The sequence below is a fragment of the Heliangelus exortis genome, chromosome 1 (genome assembly GCF_036169615.1).
Source record: "Heliangelus exortis chromosome 1, bHelExo1.hap1, whole genome shotgun sequence".
In the NCBI taxonomy this organism is placed as follows: domain Eukaryota; kingdom Metazoa; phylum Chordata; class Aves; order Apodiformes; family Trochilidae; genus Heliangelus; species Heliangelus exortis.
In genome coordinates, this window is record NC_092422.1 from 176833823 (window position 1) to 176858797 (window position 24975).

Consider the following 24975-nt stretch of genomic DNA (forward strand, 5'->3'; position numbering starts at 1 on the left):
ATTCTAGTGGGAACAAGACAGCTTTCCCCAAGAAAAATCTTGTGTAATGCATTTCTACAAAGTAATTTTTAAAAGAAAAGGAAATCACTCTATTCAACTGATTTCTCATTAGAAGTACCTTTTAAGCAGTAATTTACTCAGCCACACCAAAGAAATATCACCACTTCTCTGTCCTCTTTCACCAGCTCATGGAAGACTGTGGAGGGAAGAAAAAATTTGCTGCTACCATTGGTTATATTTGTTCAGCTGATGAGTGACCCATCCATGTCTGAATAACTGCACCATCTGGAGGGAAAAATGTAGTCTCAGGGATAAGGAAGGAGCTAGATACTTCTCTCACAAAGGGCAAAATAGAAGAGCAATAAATTATAACTCAGTTATAGTCTCATTCACATTTTTTGCCCACTCTGCTTCTACAGCAGAACAATAAATTCCTAATTTCTGCTGAGGATTAGATCACAAATCCTAGGAAATTATCAAATTTAGAAATAATTTATTTCATGAAATGTTCACATTTAGAAAAATCATGAAATGATAAAACTTTACAAAAAGCATCTTCTTTCTTAACATACACTTTCCAGTGAATATAAGGATACTTATATGAGACAGTCTGATGAATTTTATTTAATTTTCAGTGTTCCAAAGCATGCAAAAATTCAATTAGTTATAGATTTATTTTTTTTTCTAATTCTGAAGGTCTTTCCATATTCTAAACATTTGGAAAAAAATCAGCAAGAGAACAGAAAATGAGTTTTGAACAATGACAAACTGTGGAAAGTATCACTGCAGCACTTCTAACTTTGGATTCCATAATAATGAAAATTAGAAATGGTTCCAAATATCCCTCAGGTTAATCTTTCTACTACACACAGTGTTGGCATTAAAGATTCTGGTTTAAGCAAGCCAAACTTTATTCATAAAATGGAAGAAACAATAACATGATAAGTTGTATTTCTTTACCTTTTCCTGTGATGTGTACTGCATAGACTACCTGCAGAGCTAAAACTGAATATGATAAGAAATTAGAAGAGAGTGTTTTGAGGTGAAGAAAAGGCTCGGTTTAGTCTGCTTCATTAACACAGTGTGAGGCATCATTAAAATGCTTTGTTCTCTGACAGTCAGAGGAACATATTTAGTCAAAAATTGATAACATAAGCAAGAAAAAGATTATTTGTCTAGATTTTGTACAAGTATGGGGGAAGTAAAGGATCTCTACCTGCATTGTCACAGGTAGTTTTTAATTTTGGTTTTGGTTTTTTATTCTGAACTAAGGAACATATCTCACTGGACTGATGGAACTATGTCTCCTTCCTCCTGAGAACTTAGTAGCTTCCTCTTGAGAACTACAACAGAAGCTTATAAGTCAAATTAATATTGAGAGAGTCTTAAAAGTGTTTCTTAGCTTCTTTCATTGTTATTAACAGCTGGATATATGCATAAGATCCACATGATCAGGAAAATCACAATGAAAACAGTAAGATCATAAGGAAGATCTTATTGTAACATCATAAGGACAGTAATTTATGGGAAGATTTCTACCATACTTAATAACTTGTTTTGCCTTTAATGCAGTTATGAAAAGAGAGACCAAACTTGTCAGAATTACTGGGTAGTATATTAAAATCTGCCTTGTTAGATTACACCTTGAAATATTTTCCAATGGGAGGAAATGGAAGAAATTGTTCAGTGTTTTCTACGGCCCCCTTTCCTAAACAGAAACTAAAACCTCCATTCCTTCATAATACGAGAAACAAGTATTCATCTGGTTAATACAATAAATGATGTCTTTATTACTGGTGAATGAAAATGATTCATCCATCTGTCAAAACCAGTAAAAGGGAAAAATTAAGTGAGTTCACTTTGTCAAATAGAAGAATACTTCAGACAGCTATCTATCCTCAGCTGGTTTATGCGAAGTCTGCTCTTGTAATTTAATTTCACCCAGAAGTTTGTCAAACATCTGTTTTAGTCTCTAAACTAATTTCACTCTTTTTTTCTGTGGCATTCCAATCATCATGACATTTCAGACATCTCGATTCCAGGTGACCCCAGTACTTCCAGTGTTTTGGTGTGTACATGTGTATGACACAGATGAAGGCTATATTCACAGGATGCTTTCTCACAGAATTTCACTACTTTCCCTCCAAAGCACCTCACTGACATTTACACAAATGTTAGAAAACTGTTATTTAATGTCTCAAGGTCACATTTTTCATTCAGTTCAATGACGCATTGGAATAATTTAATTATTTGTAGTGGATTCCTTTTGTAAAGCAGCAGCTGGTAAAACAGGCTTGATCAAGAACAGACAAAGCCATGAATTGGACCAAAAAAATCACAGAGGATTTAAAATCAACGTTCTTATTGTTCTCTGCAAAACATCTGTAGAAACTGCAATCTAAAAAATGGTGTGTTTATTAGCACAGGGGGCTATTCTGCTGCTTGAGATTAAGTACAAACATGGAGTTCCATAAAAGCCACTGAGTTTGGGTTATGCAAGGTTATTTTGATTGGAAGTTTAGCCTTTTGTTAATTGGTCATAGATGCCCATTATTTTTAATTTCTTGAATATTATATAGTGACTTTCTCAATTTTATATTAGTTTTACAATTTTACATAAACTGAGATAAAATATATTAGTTGAAACAGCATCTGGTGTAAAGGGCTGTTAAAAATGTCACAAATGTCAAAACTATAAATCAACATATTCCCACTGAGTCTTGTCAAGTTACCTTAACTTTTACCATGTTTTCTCTTATGGATGTGTCACATCATGTAAATTCAGGCATTTAAGTCAGCTGTATTAACCAGCTAGAGACCCAAAGGTCCTCATACACACAGTGACAGGAGATGGATTTCCAATCCCATGTTTCATAGCAAGAACATATGAGCAAAATTCTGTCTGCAGAAATGTACTTCTGCTTATTTATATGGCCTTAATCACACACATTTGAAGTTTTATGGACACCAACGCTCAATTTATGGACTTGAGCCAACTGTACTAGTTTATACTCCTCTTGTTTCTATCTAGAATCTCTTAGAAAATTTAAATTTTGAGGAGTCAATCCCAAGGAATCAAGTTACCCTTTTCATTATGATCTATGACTTTTGGATCTAGACACCTGTTTGAGCATTAATAGTCATATTTTTTTGTTAATCAGCTGAAATATTTTGACAGGGAAATAAAAATAAAAACTTCTCAATACACTTTCTACTTATTCTGCCTGAATGGAATAGTTAAATAAGTAAATATGACTTCTTTTTCAAATATGAATAATGACTTTTGCTACTTTTGTAAGCTCTACTAATGTTTAGAAGCATGCTTGGTTTATAATGAATATTATATTAAATTTTTTTGCTGTCAACATTTCAAAAAAGTAAATATTGCTTTTCAGCAGAATAAACAAGGTTGGAAAGGACCTTCAAGATCATCAAGTCCAGCCATGAGCCCTACATCACCTTAACCACTAAATCACCTCCCAAACCACATCTACCCATTTTTTAAGACCCCCAGAGATGAGAAGAGAGTTTCTGTAAGAGACTAGTGATGATAATTTCTTATTTTTAAAATTTTCCAGATCTTGCAGATTTGCAGTTTTGAAGATTGATGCTGGTATTATTGCTTTTTCCTGACTAACATGCCATTTTTGCCACTATCAGCTGGATAAAAACACACAATTGACATTTACCCCTGCCTTCCCATTAGAATTGAGAAGCCAGTTAAATGTCTGACATATAGAAAAGATCCATGGTGACTGAACAAGGAACAACAGATATCCAAGTATGCATCATTTAATTTCTCAATAAAATAACAGGAAAGTATTTTCTTTTTGTTCTGAGATAATAATTAGTGAATTACACTTTATATTATTTCACATACACTCCATTCATTCCTTCTGTTCTTTTATTTTTCTTTCTTTTCTTTTTTAAAGTAATGTGTCAACTAGATAAAAACGTAATTCTTTTCATCCTGTGCAGACATTCTTCTTCATTATTTTTGACAAATGTAAGCTGATCTTCTTAGATTTTTGAAATGCAACCATTTTTATCAGATCTGTGGATGATAACAAAGATTTATAGCCCTTCATGTAACCAGCTAGAGCATCACAGAAGGGTGATAATAAGCATTAGAAGAAACAGTCATTTAAAGACATATTGAGAAAATGTCAACATTATTGTGCCAGCCAAACCACAAACACATTGTTTCCTGTGTTAAAATATAGTGAACCTACCTTTTGGAAGATTTGTTCTATTACCTGTGAATTCTGAGAGTTGGTTTCCAATTAGCATGCAGAACTACTTGTTTGTAAGAGTGAAGATACTGTAATATTACAAGTATTGAGGGATGAAAATAAAACGAGAATAGCATTTGATTTGTAAACTTATCACCACTTACCTTCTCTGCTGATTGGGCTGTACCAAAAAAGATTGGAATAAAAGCTAACCAGATTATGCAGGTTGTGTACATGGTAAATCCAATGGGTTTTGCTTCATTGAAGGTCTCTGGAACCCCTCTTGTTTTTATAGCATAAACAGTGCATGTGACCATCAAGAGAATACTGTATCCCAGGGAACAAATGAGCGAAAGATCTGAAATGTCACATTTGAGAACTCCCCTGGCATTTTCTGGTTCAAGTGTCCTCTGCTCTCCATAGTCCACGATGGTATGTGGTGGATCAATAGCGAACCAGATGAAGACTCCAATAAGCTGCATGGATATGAGGCTGAAAGTGATCACCAGCTGGGAAGCTGGACTAATAAATCTGGGAGCTGTGACAGATTTTTTACCTTGTTCAAATATTCTGTGAATCCGGTTTGTTTTGGTTAGCAAGGCAGCATAGCTGAAACACATGCCGAGTCCTAAAAAGATCCTTCGAAACGAGCAGACCACCGTGTCAGGAGTCGCAATCATTAAAAAAGTAATGGAGTAACAGAGAAAAATCCCAGTCAAGAGCACGTAACTGAGCTCCCGTCCAGAGGCCCTGACGATGGGTGTGTCATTGTAGCGGACAAATGTCACAATCACAAAGGTGGTGGCAATTATACCAAGAATAGCTATGAAGACAGGAACAATGGCCCAAGGAGAATGCCACTCCAGTTTGATTATAGGGATAAGCTGGCAATCTGTACGGTTGGCATTTGGTCTCTTATTAATGGGGCACAGCTCGCAGTTGAATTCATCCACCTGGTAGTGGTAGCCCTCACAGCGTTCGCAGTGCCAGCAGCAGGGCACCCCCTTCACGGTTTTCTTTCTTTCCCCAGCTTTACAGGGCAGGCTGCAGACAGATGCTGGATGAGTGCGTTGTCTATTAGCCCACTGCATATCTTCTACCTGTGGGTATAAAAAATTAATGAGCCTTCTATTTTCCCCCATTTAGAATATCCTAATCCTGGCCACAGGCTCGTCATAAATCATTGCGTGCTGACAGTAGAAATATAGTTTACCATAATAAGAAACCTGTTTTTTTCCCTTGTATTGACTTTATGAAAGTGTTAAATTATTGTGTCCAATAAATCATTCATGCCACAGGCTTGATGAGTGTCATTAGTTTCTATTTATGTTTTTATTACTGATTAAATTGACATCTGTAAAGATATTTATTGACTCCAGGCTTGTTTAAAAGCAAGAAGCCCTGTACACAGTGCTTTAAAACTTAATACATGCAAATATAAATACCACTTGTCCTTATTTAATTAAAAAATACAGCTCTATGAATTTCATGTAAGTTTCTCATACAGTAAGTAAACATATTAAAATCTCCTCATATCAGCTGTGACAGAACAAGAAGTATCAGAAAAAAAATCTATGATGGTACCTCTTCCATAAATGGGAATATTTTATACTTTTCCACTTTCTAAGTCTTGGAATGCACAAGACTGTTTTGATTACATTTTTAGAAGATAAAAAATACTATATAATGCTTTCTGAATATTAATGGAAAAGATGTGATACATGCTACTTTAGTCCTATTTCTTTGAAAAGTCCAAGAATCTTTCTGAAGTACAGAACAGATGTATACAACAGTGTCTTGTTCTTGAAACCCTCCACAGCAATGCATTAACAAAATGCATTTTTCAAGGATACTCCTCCAGTATGATTCCCCCTCTCCAGTAAAATCTGATTAGGAAATTAATGTATTTAAGGCATCTCCTTCTTAAAATTATCTCTCATATTGGTTCCAGATCTCCTCAGTCCAACTTCAGTAAAACTGTGTTCTGCAAGAGGACTCACTGAGTGAACCAGAGTCATCAATAGAGCAAAGAGTGACCTGTAGGCACCAGAATCTCTCTGTGTTGCTCCCACACTCCACCTTTCATTACTTTCTTAGGCACTCAAGAACAAAGGACATGCTTTGTTCCTGTCTAATGAGTGCTTACCACTTTTGTGTAATTTGGAGGCTTTTCTCGTAAGTGAAACAGCAGTGTACAAAAATTCACACATCAGGAATGTTTTCATTTCCTTCTAGAGGAGGACAGAATGAGGGCAGCTTATCAAGAGGGATAATTTGGGCTTTAAAGTTTTATTTTCCCAGTAATTTTTCAAGAGACTTGAGAGAAAATCACACTGTTAACATTTCTGGCCTCATCTGGCTTCCTAGAAAAGGACACTGGCTACAGCAGCATGCTGGGTGAATAAAGCAGGAACAAGCATCCACACTCTTTGTCTCCTCTGTTCATTCTCCTGCACAGTGTGGGACTTTGCTGTTCTTTGCCACTCAAAGGGGCAAACGAGGTAGCACGTGGTAATGAGGAGACAAGAAACTTGCTCATACAAGTTTTGTGAATCCCCAGAGTCAGTCAAGGACTTCAGTGGGGTTTGTATTTGTCCTGAAATTTGAACCTACGGAAATTAACTAGATTGTAGATCAAGGAATTGAAATGGTGAAGGAAAAAAAAAGGAAATCATTTAAGTAATTGGCTTCCTAGAAAGAACAAGAGTAATCCAGTTGCGTGAAACAGCTTTGCCAAAGCCCTAGAAAAGTACTTGACACTCTTAGAAAACATTCACCTCTGTTAACAATCTCCTGGTTTTAATCAATGACATTCTCACAGCCTGCGTAGCCCCTTCTGTTTCATGTACTAGACAAGAGAGAAAATATGTTATGATGTGTCAGTGTGATAGCAAAGACATATTGTCCTTCACAGTGTTAAGATAATAAATACATCAAAGCTAGTGATTTAGAGAGATACTATGATAATGGGGGCAACAGGAGGCCATGGCCATTAATCCAGATCTGTAGATAAATTTGGGATGACTCAGAAAAGAACAATATTGCATATTCACCAGATTACAGAACACAATAGAGAATCACCAGGAGAGTACACAGCACCTGATCCAGCATAAACTATTAGAGGCATGGACAGGCAATATCTAATCTGGCCCAAAGCCTGACAGGATAAAGCTAAGGTGTCCAATTGTTTTTAACACATTTGAACTAGCAAAGTGGGTTTATACCAGATCATCATTTAATACCATGAGGCTACAGTGTTTCTTATCTGGCATTCAGCATCCAAAAAACCACATTTACTGTACTGTGAATCCACAGTTTAGATAGGTACACATAATTCCTTTGTGTCTTTCAGAGTTTCTACCTTAACAACAGAAAAAATATTAAAAAAATATTTTTATTGTACAGTTACTTAGGATTTCACACACTGTTGTCTTGACAGTGCTTTAATTGACTAAAAACATGCTTAAGAACTCTTCCTGGCTGGCAATAAATTAGACTGCCTCAGGTTACACTTCCCAGAAGTAAAACAGATAATAAATTCCTATTTCTGAAGGTCACTGTTAAAGATTTATATTATGTTTTTCATTCCAGTATGTGTGACATATAAACCACACAAAATATCATTTCCAGCATGGTACAGGGTTATGAAACTCACGGGCTAAACAAACTCCAGTCTTTTTTTATTAATTACGAATATAAGTGCTATTAGCAATGGAATAACTCAAACAAGAATGAACTTTTAAAGAATAAAAAAACCTAAATTAGTGCAGAGAATAGCCAGAATGAAGAGCTGATAGCTGGTGCATGTGAATTTTACAAAGTATACAAGTTATGTCTTATAGTCCATCTTGTTTGCTGGATTTTTTTAAGCAAATCCTACTGCCACGTTTAGCTTGACTTACATTTTTTAAAAAGTTGTTAACAAAAATGTTATGTGGTTTTACTCATGGCTCTTTTTATTTCTTTTTATATCTAACAAGAAAGAGAAGATAACATTCCCAAGAAGCACTGGCCAGTGTTTGAAATGAGAGGTCAGCTTTGGGACTTTTGAAAATCTGAGATTCTGGCATGGTAGAATTTTAAGGAAGTGGGTGCAAAGATGGGATTCTCCCAAGAACACACCTGTCCTGACAACTCAGTTTATGGCTACATCAATGAGTAACATGGCAGAGTAAGAGCCAATCTGTGGAGCAAAGTTGTTGGCTCTGGAGGCCTGATGTTTACATTGATCAGGATTTGAAATTAGATTCTGGGAAGGAAGGTTACACTGAATCACTTTTGATGTAGTTCAGTGGTCTGAACACCCAGTAATGATTAAAGATTAGATGTCTTTCTGGAAAGCATCTGTTGGTTTTATTTCAACCAAAAGCAACCCAGTTCACATAACCTGAAACACACTCCACAATGTGCAAGTGTGTGAAGTGGGAATAATGAGCAAATTAATTTCAAATGTAGATTCTTGATTGACAAAAAAAGCTAAAATGTGTACACCCTTGGACTGCTATTATAACCACTATTATATGAGAGGCAGTGTAAAGGGCTGGAGAAATACTACCTCAGAGTGAGCACTGATTACTTTTATTACAGCCCAAGAGGTATGCTCAGTGATTTTGTATATACAGCAATTAAAAATTGAAAAGCCATGTTACTTCTCATCATCTGATTCATCCACAGCTATCCATAACCTGCAGCACTCATTGCCTGGAAATATATTTTTTTAGCTATTAATTTTTGCACAATATGAATGTAATAAAATTACTAATTACAACAGTCTTAAAGCCCTATCAGTTTTTCAGCCACTGAATGTATATATCAAAGGACCTAAGTCTCAAATCCATGCAGAAGATTCACTCATAATTTTTTTTCTATCTGTAAATTATAGTACTATTGATCCCACCTCTTCTCTGAGGTTAACTTTAGACAATAATTGATAGGAAAAAATTAAGAAACAAGAAAGTGAAGGAGAATCATTTGGGAACGTAGAGCCAGGGACATCATATATTTTACAAAACTGCAGAAAATTTGAAATATTCATAAACTTTAAAGGGAGCTGCTGGATGCTCAGATTCTGTTGAATTTTTTTTTTTTTTTTTTTTTTTTTTTTTTGTAGACATAAGCACTTAGCAGTGGAACCTTCAAAAGTGCCAAAGGGAACTTGTTCAGTCCAGCTAATTAATTTAAATGAGAGCTAAGTGCTTTATCTGTTTTAAGTGCTTTTAAAAATCCCACTCTGCTTCCAACAAAATCTAAACACTTTGGAAAACCTGCCCCAAAATGATCTAGAAGTTCAAATGTTACAAAACTAGGGGAGCTTAACTTCAGACACACATTTTTAGACTTCTCATGGGGGATAGAAACTGACCTTTGGAGGCCAAAGTAAGACAAACACAGAAAAGAGGGGTGGGGGGGAGACGGGGGAAACACTGAAAAAGAATTAGAAAGTTCTGTAGCTCTTCACCCCCTTACTAAGCACATGTTGCAGCATTCTTTATACTGCTCAGACCCTGCTAAGGCTGAGTAATCCTCATACTATTAAGTAACCTTAGGTAAATTTAGTTTCTAGAAGACTTATTTTGTTACCTTCATTTTCATGTGACATCTTCTAGCTGCTGTTCTCTACAGTATGATACATGACAAGGCAATTTCATTGTTAAGTCAATCTGAATTCATCATCTAGGTCAGATGGACTGGAATAGCCTAGCTCTGAAGCTATTAGTAATAACAGTTTAAACATTATAATTAAATTTATTTTAGCAGCTTCTCTGAATTTGAAAAGTGTCTGATGGACTGATGTGCTATTATGTAGGACCTCATATTCCAGCAGGATGAGGTTCCATTTTCTACTATTCCAATACCTACTAGAGTGAAAATATCAGGAGTATGACAGCATGTCCGCAAGACATGTACTCATTTTGTATGAAATGCATCATGATACAAAAAGATAATAGCTTCATTGCTATTTAAATAGACATAAAAATCATCTCTATATGATGTAACTGTATGATGGAGCTGCAATAAGCTTTAATTTGCAGTGCTAAGATTCACAGCTCACTAAACCATTAAAATACAGACAAAATGGCATTTCATATCAAAAGCGAGTAAACACTTCTATCCTTCATGAACATTACAAATACAGTTTCCCTTAATATCTAATAATAAAGCTAAAAATTAATGATGTGAGGACTGGGCTAAAACAAGATGAGATTTACATGACACAGTACAAATAGCACACTCCCATTCCTGGCACCTTTCTTCCAATAATCAAGCAACTCATTCGTTCAGCAATGCCCTCAGCAACTGGAGGAGACTGATCAAAAATGCTGTTAATAGGTCACACATCATTTCTAAACCATTTATGTATACAAAACCATTCTGTTTTCCATTCTTAATGATCATGAAAAAATTAATCACTTACATAATTCAGCAACCAGTGACAATATAAGGGCACCTAGGCAGTTCAGATATTGGTGGCTAAAATGGTAATGTTTCTGATTGTATTATATTGTCCCTCATGGGAATCTTCATTTTTTAAATCTTATCTCAGAGCTATATATTTAATTAAAATAATGAAAAAGCTGTATTTAAGGATATGGCTCTAATGAATGGAAGTATACAAGATCTGGAAAGAGGAATGTAAGTAGTGCATTCTACCAGAGCTGTGGGAGCAGGAAAACATCTTATTCTGTAGTCAGCCAAGATATTCAGAGGCACCAGTAGTCCCATATATGTCTTCACATGGCTTCTAATAGGTATTCAAATTCTTCAAATTATAGAAATGAAAAATAACTAAAATACTAACTCCAGCTGTCACAAGGAGTTATCCTTCTTTTGTCTCAAGTTCCTGGGAGCATTTCTCTTCCGACAAAAAGGTTCACCAGAAAAGCATTGCAAGTGAATGAATTACAGCAATTTAGTCTAATATTTAGCTTTTTAAATTATCTAATGCATCTGTTCTCACAGCAAAAGATCAAGTCTCTAATGTGCCTTGTCCAATCAAACCATCTGAAACATCCAAACTCAAAACTGAACTGAAACTGGTTCTACTGAAGTTAATTCATTATGACCCTAAATGCAATGATCATTGCATTCTGTCTTTCAGGCAGATTTTATCCCTCTAAACAAAAGCTGCATATGCTCACAGATCAAACCTCTAAATATTTAAGAAGCGTGTGCAGAAGGAAAATATGTCATGGACAAGAAAATGTAGTTTTAAATTAAAAAAATAAAAAAATCAGACCCAAAATTAGAATGAATCCAGAATGCTAATTCTGGAAGACTAATATTTGCCATAATATAATATTTGCCATAATTATTGTAACTTATTTACCTCTCTCACTCCAGACAGATATTTTCCTAACAACTGAGAAGTAGTTTTCTGGAATTCCAAGCATAAATATTCCTAGAGGTTTGCAAAGAACGTGATACCATTTATTTGATTTTAAGAAATCTTAATTAAAATTTAATGCAGTTGAATATCAGTTTAAAGAGCAGTCTGAGAAGCTTGATGAGAAGCAATGGCTATTACAGGACCAGTCTTAAATACTACAAATGAAATTACTCTTTTTTTTTTTTAGGAACAGAAGCACTGGTTGTTGTTATCATCCACATAGAAGCTGATTTTTCCTGCCTGTGAATATACCTGCTTAAAAGTTCTTCCTAGACCCTCCACTTAACACTTACCATCTCTATCTCACAGCTGCCCTAAAGGAAAAACAGAGATAGTCAAATTTACTGTCATTTAAATTTGAATACCTATTTACATGCATGCATGTATGTATAATTATTTATATACATGGAAGATATAAATGGTTCTGGACTACAGAAAGGAAGGTGATACTTCTATGACTTGAAAACAGAGCTGCAGGATACTTTAAAAGCTTTCATCTCTACACTTAGAGTCAGCCTATAAAGCTCTGATACTGTCTGACTTTCTCAGTGACCTTGAAAAAATTATTTAACCTGCTTGAATCACAGGTTCACAATTGGAGGAATGCTGTCATGCAGACAGGAGCAGTGAAGGCACATAAGTAAGCCTGAAATGTAGGCAAGAGTTTTAAATAGGGATATAACTAATCTCCATAACTCAGGTCCAGAAGGTTTTTTTTCCCAGATAATGCTTATATTTTAGAAAGCAATATTAAAGCAAGTTTTGCTTTTTACAGCAAGCAATTAAAAAATGAATGCAGAAACATTGTAACAATTCTGTGCTTCCTCAGTGTGTCAAAAGCTTTCTTGCCTTCTTCAGTTTCCCAGAACTACAATATTACCAGTCTATGGACTTACTGAGGCTAAGAGAATGTATTTTTTATGTTCTGTTCATATTTACAAGTTATTCTCAGCTAGGGCAAAATAATTAAAGGATACTCTGAGGCAATACATACAAATAGAATGGCGTAAAGACGTGTAATGTTTCTTAAGCTCATAGACAAAAAAGGTTAAGTATTAGCCTTTTGTCAATGGAAGGATGTTACTTAGTGTGCTGAGACAGTAGTTTTACCCCAGAGAAACCAACCTCACTGGTTATGTCACTGGTTAAGATTTCCAAGTACTTACATAGACAAGTGTACGGTAGAAACCTTAAACAGGGAATCATCATACCATGGTATCATAAACTGGAGAGAGTGCTTAGTTATAGGGCTATGCAGACTTTAAGCTGCAGTCTTAATATTCTGGCTTTTGGATGATGTGAGATAGGTTGATCGGTTGGGGTTTTTTAATTTTGGTTGTTTTGTTGGTTTTTTCCTCACTTTTACTTTTCTTTACCTGTGGTTTGGTTGGTACCAATGGAATACAGAAGTGCTGACCCTAATAGACTATTTGCACAAAGAAAGGAGCTGCAATATATTCCCTTCTTCCATTTGCCAAACAATAAACTTATTAACATGCATAGAATACCTGGAAAAAACGATTTAATTCTCAGGTGCCTTGGGGAGTAGACTAGCAGTGATTAGCAGGTCATCAAGTAAACAGCTACTGCTACTGCACTGTGTAACTATCAGATGGAATTTTACAGAATATGACCAAGTGTGGTTTTTTCTCTTGGAAGAATGAATCATAATTAATTTGGAAGCATCTGTTCCTGGAGATAGTCTCTTTATTTACAAATGAGATCCCAAAATTCAAACAAAACAAAACAAAACAAAAAACTAAACAAATATGGCAGAGAACTAAGTTATTCAAGATTACATCAGTGAAATTCAGATTTTTTGAGGTGGTTTGGATGATCTATTGTCTGTATTTTGAAAATATAAAATGATTATTAATAGATCAGACTGCAAAACAGATTTCCAAAGTTATCCTTAATGCAGACCATTTTCACACAGACTATCACATATGTTTACCTAGAGATCCTCTCTGTCCTTATGTATTAAGCTGACATGCACTTGGGACAGATTTTAATGGGAATTTACATATAAATATATATATAAATATAATTTATGATGTATACACAGGGACTGCAGTCATTAGATGTTACCAAAACCAGAATGTGACATAACTTTGCTTATAATTAAGCACATTCAAAAAATCTTGAAAAAACAAAACAAACACCCAAAACTAGCAAAAACCAAAGCAACCAACAAACAAACCAACCTTCCCCACTCCCAAAAAAATAAAAGTGTTTGCCAGATTTAGATTTTTTTTTATTTAAGAAAATGCTGTTCCATCATCACCATTTTTTGTCAAGCAATTTTGACCAGCTCTAGTACTAAGGCCATTTGAACCCTGAGGCTTTAAAGTACTTTCTTCTTCCTGCAGATGATCATGCAGAAGTAGCCCACAAGCATACTAGCATACTTCCAAAATGCTAGCATTTTGAGAAAAGAAAAGGAACCTCCTTCCCACAAAGATTTTTTTTATGTAACTTTCCTTGTGCCTGGGAAATCTGAGTTCTGCACAAGGTCCATACCATCACTAAGTTAGTACACTAGCTGTGCTTCTTAATGAAGCTTTTAATAACTATAAGAAACATACTCACTTCCAAATCTGTTGCTTATATTCACAGTTATCTAAGTTAAAGCTGGAATTGGCCTGTCCCAAGTCTAGTCCCCCATGGCTACTATATTTCCCTCCAATCTGCCACAAATGCCCAACAATCCAAATGATGCTCAGGTTCTCTCCCACTCCACAGCTTAGAGTCAACAGAAGGAACACAAAAGACTAAGCACAGCTCCTATTTGACTTTAAAGAAATTTTATATAGATTTTTTCTTTAATTTTAAGACTAATTCATTTGATAAAATACATTGTTTAATGGAAAATTGCCATTGATCATTTTAATCATTCTTCTAGTTTAAAGGTGAGTTTCTTTATCAAAAAAAAAAAAGCTGCTGTCTCTCAACACTATCAGGTTGTTCTGTAAAAAAAAAAATCTACTGGTCTGGGCCTTAGATTTAGATCAGTCCAGTAACTTTATAGTAGAGTTATGCTAACAAGGGCATTAGCTATACACATTTAATATTATTTAAGGAGGTGATTTCATTATCTTTAATATTTCATTGTTTTAAAAGTAGAAATTAACCAATCATAAAAAGCCTCAGTTCATAATGAAAAAAAAAAGATATTTGCTTAAATTACAATGTTGCTTTGTTATTTTTGAATGGCTTAGTCTATTTACTATTTTTTGCTCAGTGCAAAAGATGTTGTGCATAAGAGACTGAAGAACTAATGCTTCTAAATTCTAGCCTGCACAACCTTTCCACAAAATCATGCCACAAATAATATATTCTTTTTATTCCCACATTGCTCACAGACAAAAACCTCAATTGCACTAAACCTGCATTTTTTATGCAAGAAAAAATGATCGTCTCAGTCCTAAAGTTTAGTCAAACCACAGAATAAAGGAGTGTAGAATTTCATCAGTATACAGAAAAGCAAACACACAAACCAGTAAGACAACATTGATCAGCATGACAGCAGCCATAAAGCACCTCCAAACAGATGCTTTTTTGAGGAAATTTTAGTAAAAAGATTTTTAATAAGGGAATTTAAAGAAGAGAGCAGGCAATTCTGCATCTATTTTGTGATTTTTCCAACTAAGCATAAGTGGCAGCAAGACAAAAAGCACAAAGACAGTAACTTCACCAGTGTCCTCTAAAATAATAATGGAAATCAGAGCTGGAATATCCTTTGATCCTGTCTTTCTCAGTTTCTAAGCTGTGTTTCAGTAAAGTGAAGCACTTGTCATTTTGAGCAAAGTTGCCCTCTCTCTCCTCAGCTACCCTGTACCTTATTTGACTGTGACCAAGGAATGGAAAATCTCAGTTGAAACACAGGGCTCGAGTTTATTTCCCTGTCACAAGAAAAAAGGTGCTATACCCAAGCGGTTCCTGACATATTTGTCCAATCTATTTTTAGGAAAAAAGCTGTTAATTTGTGTAGAACCTTCTACCCTGAAGCTTAGTAAAATCCTAAATAATGAGATGTATGTTTCAACATTACTTTAAGGTGTTTTTCCACTAGAATAGTTCATACCTTCTTTGCCATCTCCTCTCAGAGACCAGGCAGATTTTTTCCACCATATTAATTTTGAATTTTAATTTTCAGCACAATAAAACCAGAAGAAAATCACACTGACCCTTTAAACACAGGTCCAGACAGGCAACAAAATCACATATAAGAAATCTGAAAGTCTGAATTAATTCAGAACTGGGACAAAACAGACTGTTTTGTACTGAGGTTTTTCAGCAGGAGAAGAGGTCTCTCTGCCAAGTCAATGCTGCTGCTTAGAATGAAGAGTCAATAATGCAATTGAAAATTCTGTGGAGAGCCTTAATGATCTGGGTGCGACAAAACAAGAACGTGGAAGAAATTTAAGCTAGAGAACATACAACACAACATATTCAGTCAGAAAAAGGGGAAAAAAATCCTTGTTACTAAGGAAAGAAAGATGAACACATTCAAAATGACAGTACGTCAGGAAGACAAGGGTTTGTATGGACTGAACATATTGAGACATTCCTTTAATACTTAAAGAATTGACTGAGGAGATAGAAAGCTCTTGAGACTTCATGGCAAAGTATGGAGAGCTTGCAAAATAGGAAACCTAGAGCTTATGCTCAGAAAAAGAGGGAAAAGAAGCAGCCAGGGAATTATCAATCATTCAGTTTAACTTGAATTACCAGAAAAATCCTGAAAGAAACAAACACATTTCAAAAACACAGAGAAAACAAACAAACAAGACAAATAACAGCCAAAAGGGATCTGTCAAGAATGAGCTGTCACATTTCCTTCAGTGAGAGGGTAACAGGCATTGTGGATGAGAGGCAAGCGGAGAGGTGCCATTTATCTTAGCATTAGAAAGATTTTTGACACTGTTTCAAATTACACTCTCAGTCATAAGCAACCTATTGAAACAGATCTGGCCCCTAAGGGCTAGGTGCAAATTGTATCAGAAAGCTGTAGGAAGATAAAATTTGTCATTGATTCACTGTCAGAATGGAAAGGATGGTAAAGGGTGGAGCCTGGAAAGTCTATTCTTAGTCTGCTATTATTCAATATTTGTAATAACCACGGAATGCAGTTTGGATGATAAAAGGGAGTATATGGTGATCAAATTTCATCAATAGCACTAGAAAAGGTTGAAGCTATGCTGAAGGTCAGGACACTTATTTCAAATGGCACTGCAGAGAAGTCTGCTGGGGACAACACAGGTAACACGTTATGGGTCAGAAGGGATAGAAAGAGAGCAGCTCTTAAAAAAAAAAAGAAAAAAAAAAAGAGAGATTGCAGAACTCTGATGCATGATAATATGTTGAACCAATGTTAAACTGTTGCAAAAGGTGCAAATGATATCCTGAGAAACAGATAAAAAAATCTTTCCTGTCTACTCTGCAACTGTGAATACATTGAGTGATGTTTCTCCTGTATTCTGCACTAGTTGGACTTCATCCAGAGCACTTTGTGAAGGCTGGATCCTTTTGTTTCAGTTTGAAGGAGGATCAAATAAGGAGTCCAGAGGAAATTGGAAAAGATCAGAAGGGTGTCTAGAAAACATGATCTCTGTGACTAAATTGAATCCATTCAGGCTGTATAGCCTGAAGAAATAACACAGCCTAGAGAGTAAAACAACAGTCTTTGAATACATGAAAAGGATGAGGAAGTGCTCAGTGTATACTGAATAAAATAAGAAGTAAAAAATTTAAATTTTAGCAATGAGGAATAAAGTTGGGTATTTACAAAACATCTCAGAGTGATAAGGGTAGTTTAAAAATTGAAGACAAAATATTCAGAGGCTGTCAAATTTTCATGCTTGGAATAATAAGTATAGAAGATGCTAGCTTTATGAAGGAGTTAGATAGTCCCAAAATCCCTTTAGCTGTCTTCTATAGTGCTAGGGCAGATTTCAGGTACTGATATTTTAAGCAGAAGTAAAATTTTAAGATCATAACTAGGCCAGATAAGGATAAAAATTTCCATATTTCAAAAAATTAAAAAAAAAAATTCATTATAACTAAATCCCTTAGTCTACTTTTTGCAGTTTAACAGAACAACTGAACCTTTTTTTTAATATTCATAAGAATAAATCAGAAATGTTGATGATCATACTTTTCCTACTCCTTGGTTAATTAATGATGCATTTTAAGCACTGCTATGACTAGAGCTGCTGTGTTGGTTTTGGTTACAGGGAAAATGCTTCTTTGAAAAATGGTAGGGAAAGAAGGCCTAAGTAAAAGACTTCACCACTGTCACAATACTAAACTGTTTTCCACATAGACATAAAGGAGTATGCATCAGTTTGGGAAGTATCAAGTGCTCTCATGTAAAAAAAGTTAAATCTGCCATCCACATGAGTGGAAAGCTCTCCAAGGATTTACAGGAAACCTGTCATTCCCTGCTAATGTGATGCACAACCAGAAGCAAAGGAAGATCCTAAGTAATCAAGTTCATAAAGTAATACACCTGTTATGGCAGTCTTCTAGAACTCTTGCTGAAGACATGCACAGTCTTGCATTGACTGAGGAAACTCAGAGTGCAGGAATCCAGTTTCTCGTATCCCTCCCAGCATTTGCTCAAGGTATTCAGGAAATAGACCTGATTCAGAGAATCTCTAGAAAATTTAACAAAACACACTGACAAAAGCCTGAAAAATTAAGAAATGATAACTCAAAGAGATCTCAGGAGTATTCCTCTAGCCCAGCCTCTGAGTCAGCTATGCAAAATCAGTCTGTACAGCTCACCTACTCCAACCAGCCCATAGCACTGGAGGTTGTCCAGCCTCTCAAGAAAGGCAGCCCAGTGCTGAATTATCTTCACCATTAAAATCTTCCAGCGTGTCTACGTTATATGTCTCCTTCTGCAGTTCAAATACACTACTTCTCCTAATAGCCAAATTAACCCTGACAGGTTTTTTTTTCATTAATATTTTTTTCTTTATTGAAAGAGATTAACATAATTCCCCTCAGTTCAGTCTTCTCCAGACAAAACAATCCTACTTTCCTCAACCTTTCCCTACAGGCATATTTTTAGGTGGCTGATCATCATCACTGCTTACTGCTGGACTGTCTCCAGCAATTCTACTTTTCCAAGTGAAGTCACAGTTCTGCTGATGAGGTCAGCACTGGGGAAGAGAACAGATGGATTACATCACAAGTCTAGGAGATCCTTGCTGGAATGGCCTCTGGCAGTGCAAATCTCAGTTAACAATTCCAAAGCCACTGCTTAGCTCTATGCTTATGCTTTCCAAAAAGGAAGTTTTGTTTCAATTAATGGAGCTACTGGAAGTTATAGGAGCTACATTACTCCAATCCTCCCTGTATGATTGAGTCTTTCCTGGTGTATTCTATTGTCCCACTCAACTTCATACCCGTGTACTACAAACTGATGTTACAATGGGATTAGCTATGGATTCTTCGTTCCCTTCCTTAAGAAGAATTATGATCATAATATCACCACTAAAACCAGGGATACCATTTTAGAAATGTGGAAAATAATTTACCCCTCTCTTTTAAGTTTTTGGGGATTTATTAGGATGAAAACTTCTGGATAAATAGTGGATGACTACCTTAAAAAAATGAAGATTAAGATGAATTACAGCAAAGCAAACAGAAAAAATTAATCATTTACTAATGTTCTGCTAACTGCTGGTTATTCTCTTTCACCACATGAAATGTCTCTTCATATCACCACTGAATGTCTCATTTTCCATTTAATAATTTCTAACTTAGTAGTAGACTTCTGTTATGTAGCACAAAGGAACACTAATTAATTTCATTTCCCATTTTTGTTTCTAAGCATTATTATTTTTCTTCAAGGTTTAAAGGGCAGCTCAGTCTTCAAATTACAAAACATATATATATTTCTGGGGGAGAGAGAAGAATGATGGAAGAGACTTGGGAGGAAACGTTGACATTCCATGTTTCACACTGGTAGCTCACAAAGCAATTCACTGCAGACTTGCTGCCAGCCATGAATAATCCAAACCACCTCTTAAACCCCGTAGCTGTTTGTCTATACTAAAGGTCACAACATTAGCTGGTATCAGGGGAGCAGCTAACCCTGCTCTGAAGTCCCACATATGAATGCAGAACTCTCCAGAACAACATATAATAGCTCCTGGTTTTTTATCATTCCATAACTGCACACTTCTTTTTCTTGTGAAAAAGAAAATAATATTTAAAAACACAAGTGATTTATTATATTTATCATGCATGGCAAGGCCTCCTTAATGTTTTTTGAAAAAAATTTCACAGCCCTGTCAGCTATGGCTATTTAAAGATCATTCTAATCACAGCACTTCTTACAAAGGATGATCATAAATAAGTATAAAATATCTACATACACTCAAGAATCCTGTGACAAATTCACAGCCAAGTGTGCAACTGGAACCCCATGCCTCATTTGAGAAACCTGACTTCCACTCACTCTGACAAGGTGGGAAAAAATCCCTATTCATCCTAACTCTCAAGAAGAATCTGTTTCATTGGCAATGTGGTAACATTCTAATGAAGCAAAAATGGTCATCCAAGTTCAGGATATTTTCTGAGCAGGTCTATTTTTACCATTTTCATTTTTTTCTCTAGAGAATCAATCAATATGTCTGCTTCACTGAAAGAAAAAAAAAAAACAAACACAAACAAACAAAAAAGCCTACTAAGACCAGCAAAGTTAAAAGCTTCAGAAGGAATCATAGGATGGTTTGGCTTGGAAGGGACCTCGTAGTTCATCTAGTTCCAACCCCCATGACATGGGCAGGGACATCTCCCACTAGACCAGGTTGCTCAAAGCTCCATCCAAATTGCACTTAAACAATTCCAGGGATAAAGCACCCACAGCCTTCCTGGAAAACCTGTTCCAGAGTCTCATCACCCTCACACTAAACAATTTCTTCCTAATGTCTAACCTAAATCTCTCCTCTTCCACCTTAAAATCATTACCCCTTGTCCTATCACTGCATGCCCTTATAAAAAGTCCCTGCCCAGCTTTCTCGCAGGCCCCCTCCAGGTGCTGGAAGACAACTATGTCTCCCTGGTGCCTTCTCCAGGCTCCAACCCCAACTCTCTCAGTCTGTCTTCATAGAGGAGATTCTACTCTCTGTCCTCTGATCATCTTCATGGCCTCTGGAATTACTCCAAGAGCTTTGTCCTTCCTTTGACCAGTGATAGGACAAGGGGTAATGGGTGTAAATTGGAGCATAGGAGGTTCAAGTTGAATATCAGAAAAAATTTTTTTACTGTAAGGGTGACGGAGCCCTGGAACAGGCTGCCCAGGGGGGTTGTGGAGTCTCCTTCACTGGAGACATTCAAAACCCGCCTGGACACGTTCCTATGCGATGTACTCTAGGGGGCCCTGCTCTGGCAGGGGGGGTTGGACTAGATGATCTTTCGAGGTCCCTTCCAACCCCTAGGATTCTATGATTCTATGATTCTATGATTCCTGGGTTGGAGGCTCCAGAGATGGGCAGAATACTCTGGGTGGGGTCTCACAACAGTGACAAGTGATCACTTTTCTTGGGTTCCTCTGATGTCATTGGATCTTGAATCCAAGCTGTGTTTTAATTTTCAGTCCTTTCTGAAATAGCATCTGCTCTACTACAGGCATACCCCCAAATCATTTAATTATTTTTCAACGTCTGTATTCATCTTATTTTCTCCTTCATTCCAAAGTAAATTCTAAATGAATAACTTAATCTGTAACATTTCAAAATAATAAAATCCCAATTTCATTCCACATTTCATGTATTTTGTTCTCTTGTTTACAGTTTTCTTCCACTGCAGTTTGCAGGGGACTTATCTCTTCATCTAGGCTTGGTCCTTAGTGACTACACACTGACCTCAGACTCTGACAGTAAAGAAGAATAAATCCTGAGTCGTATTTACTGACCAGTGCTAAGATCAGAACTAGCTCTGTAAGAACTAGTCTTCTAAAAACATAAAAATCTCTTTCTATTTTCAGCCCTGTGCAGAATAAAGGAAGGTGGCAATTTAATTTTGAGAAAAATAGAAGAACCTAAATCATTTTTGCTTGTCTCCTTTTAATCCAGCATCAACAATTTTCAGGCAGGCAACATGGATGGAGTTAAGTTTGAACTTACTTCCTTTTTACATATGAGCATAAGAACACCCTGCAGGCAGTATGTTGTCATATTTTGTTTATAGATATAATCATATACAGCGTGAAGTGCTGCTGTTGTGTATTCCACTGTAGTGTTTTCTTTTGTTAAATGCAGGGCTTAGGTCAGCAGTTTGAAAACATCCATCAATTATACAACAGCACAGGAAAGAAGAGACTCACTGGCTTCTTTAATGAAATATAGTGGCCTACAAACTTGAAACTTACTTGTTATAGTTAGAGAAAACATCAACATTTTTTTTATTTTCTTTCATCATGTCGCAAGAAAGGGCACAGACACATTTGGTATCTGTTACTTCCAAAAAGAATTGTAATTGACTAATGACAGTGTTGGTAGTTTCCTCTAGGTTCAGATATGTAATTTACAAGAGTCCAAGAACAAAAATCAAACACTAATTCAAATATTTTTGTAATTTGGCTTACTGAAGGGAAGGTCATTGCTGATGTGGGGTTCCCAGTTTTCACTGGTTCACCAAACACCGCTTAAGGCTGATGATGATTATTGCTGTCCCTCTGATAGTTCCTCACATCAGTGCAATTTTAATTTATGGTTTTCTTAGTAATAAATCAAGACCATTACAGAAAAAAATGAGTCATTTATATCCTTGCTGCATACAGTCCATAAAAATGAAAGCTTATGCATGCTACTATTACTAAGAGAAGTGGTTTGATATGCTTTGGGGTTTTTTTAAGGAATAATATCACATTAATGGAAATCTACTCAAGCTTTTTAGCCTCATGAGCTAAATATCTCCTCCTGAAAGCACCAGTAATTGTGTCTGCCTGAAGTCCCATCAATCAAATTTGCTAACTTGAAAGAATATGGATTTGGAGTTACATATTTTTGAGTTGAGGATCTTTAACCACAGATTTTGGTAGACCAAACCAATGTCTAATCTTGAAATGAAATCCATTAATGCTTTGAAGTGTATTTTTAAAGTATTTTTATTTGAAAAAAAATAGTAGATTTTAAAATTTTAAAACTTTTCAACTTTTCTTTCTCCAACTGGTATTTGGTTGCAATATAGAACATTTTGTAAGAGGGAAAAAAAAATCTTTCAGATATGAACCAAAAGAAACTGAACAGGTTTCTAAGGAAAGGAAACTGGGAAACTCGTTATTAAAACTTTAGGACTTGTACTACTTCCATTTACTGCTACTGACAAAAGCCAACAGTCAACATCTAGTCTAGCCCTTATTACAACATGTGCAATCCAGAACACAGTTTCTCAGAGGGAATTCATTATTAATCATAAAAGGAAGCTGATTTCAAATCTTAAGTGCCAGGAACAGCAAGTTTGTTTTTAACAACTTTCCTTCTACTGAGATTACATGGTTGAGCGCTCAAATTTGCTAAACCCACACATTTGTAGGGAACTTTTACATGTGACCTGGTATGCAAAATACGATTGAAATATGAATAATACATAACTTGTGCAGAAACAGCTACCTTTTCCTGAATCTTTATTCATTACGAAAGCCAGAATATATTTTTGGATTACAGGATTTTAACTATATAACTATTTTAACCATTTAACTACTATTTTCCTGAAAAATAAGTTATATTCTTCTATTGATAAAGGCAAGAAAATTAGGAAAGCAAACAACAGAAAACCCTGAAAATTAACATGTAGTCAGTGATCAGAAGTTCTAAGGCAATTTTTTTTTCCTTTGAAGTGACACTAAGAATCTGTTTATTTCCAGTACATTAAGATCTTTTAAAGTCATGCAACCTTAGAGATAAAAGAACTTCAAAAGGGGGATAAATTTACATTGTCAGAAACATGTACAGTGATAATTATATAAAAAACAATCAGGTTCTTTGAGACTATAGTTTGATATTTCTAAATATCTGCTTTCAGAGTTTCCTTGCATCGGTCAGAAATTGATACCTTATTCAAACTCAAGAATCACACAAAAATTCAATCCTACAAGATGATTATTCTTTTTAAACAAACTTCTATACTGCATCTCTCAGCACTGTGATACATGTGGTTTTTTTGTAAGAACTGCACAAGTCATACTCATCAGTAATCAAGTTTCTATATCTGGAAGCTACAGTTGCTTCAGAGGAAATCTGAAAGGTCAGTCTGCCCGAGGGAGAGCATTAATGTTACTGAGGACTACAGGGAGAAACCAGCATCTCTGCCAGAAGGGTTCTTGTGCCTAAGGGAGAGCCAGCACTGCACTAGGAACAAGGATGAAGCTTGACCACAAGGAACATCCGGAGTCAATGAAAATTTGGAGGAACCAGAGACACCAGCAGAGGAATCCTGAATCCTGACAGCTGAGGTCAGAGACAGGACCAGCGCTGGCCACCAGGTGAGGAGCCATTGCCCACATAACAGAGACCTGCAGCCATGCAGATAAAACCCAGAAAAGTAAGTATCAAAGAGAATGCTAAAGAAAAGACACACACAGAAAAAACAGGGAGAAAAAAGAAAACCTATTTCAGTTATTTACACATCTTCTAATCTTAGCTATGTTAATTTTTTCAAAGGTCGAGCCTTTTTAAAAACCTGATACTTTCATACTTTATTTTTCTGTCACAAAGAACAAATATATGAATAAAAGCTGTGAATTTTCTGAAGCACAATACCAACTGTATAGACAAACACAAGCATAAACACATCACAGCTACATGTTACCACACAATCTGAGGAAGAAATCTCTCTAAAAACTGGAGCAGAAGTACCTATAAAGGATACCTAGCTGACAGAGATCAATTAAAAATCACAGTTGAATGTGTCTTCATTAAATGAGAACTGCAGGAGAAAGAAGGATACAGTGGGAAAAGTGCTATATTTTAAAAGCATCTCCTTTATAGAACAGCAGGGTGAAAAATGTTCTGCTATCTTCGTGCTGCTTTGCCTTCAATAAATATATAAGTTTTCATTGAAATCAATGACAACATCTACTGTATTCCCTCTGATTCACTGGCAGTGAAAGGCACTACCTAATTTGCACTGTGATGATTTGAGTATTGACAATCAGTCATAAAGATTACTTGGTGTTAGTACATTTTGTCTAGTGAGAGGAGGTAACAGCTTTGCCACAAGAGATCATCATGTGGCATAACTACCATGTGCTAAGTTTAGTGAATATAGAAACAGATGGAAACAAATTGTATCACCCCTATTACAAGGTCCTTCTTCAGTGTTACCATCTGAAGACAC

General features: G+C 35.8%; 1 protein-coding gene across 1 annotated transcript in view; it reads right to left on the reverse strand.

Moving 5' to 3' along the window:
• Positions 1-24975, reverse strand: part of GRM8 (glutamate metabotropic receptor 8) — a 327956-nt gene that overhangs the window by 37457 nt on the left and 265524 nt on the right. Inside the window, exon 9 of the mRNA XM_071733781.1 lies at positions 4397-5332. Coding sequence (XP_071589882.1) covers positions 4397-5332 — 936 coding nt within the window. The remainder of the gene's footprint in view (positions 1-4396; positions 5333-24975) is intronic.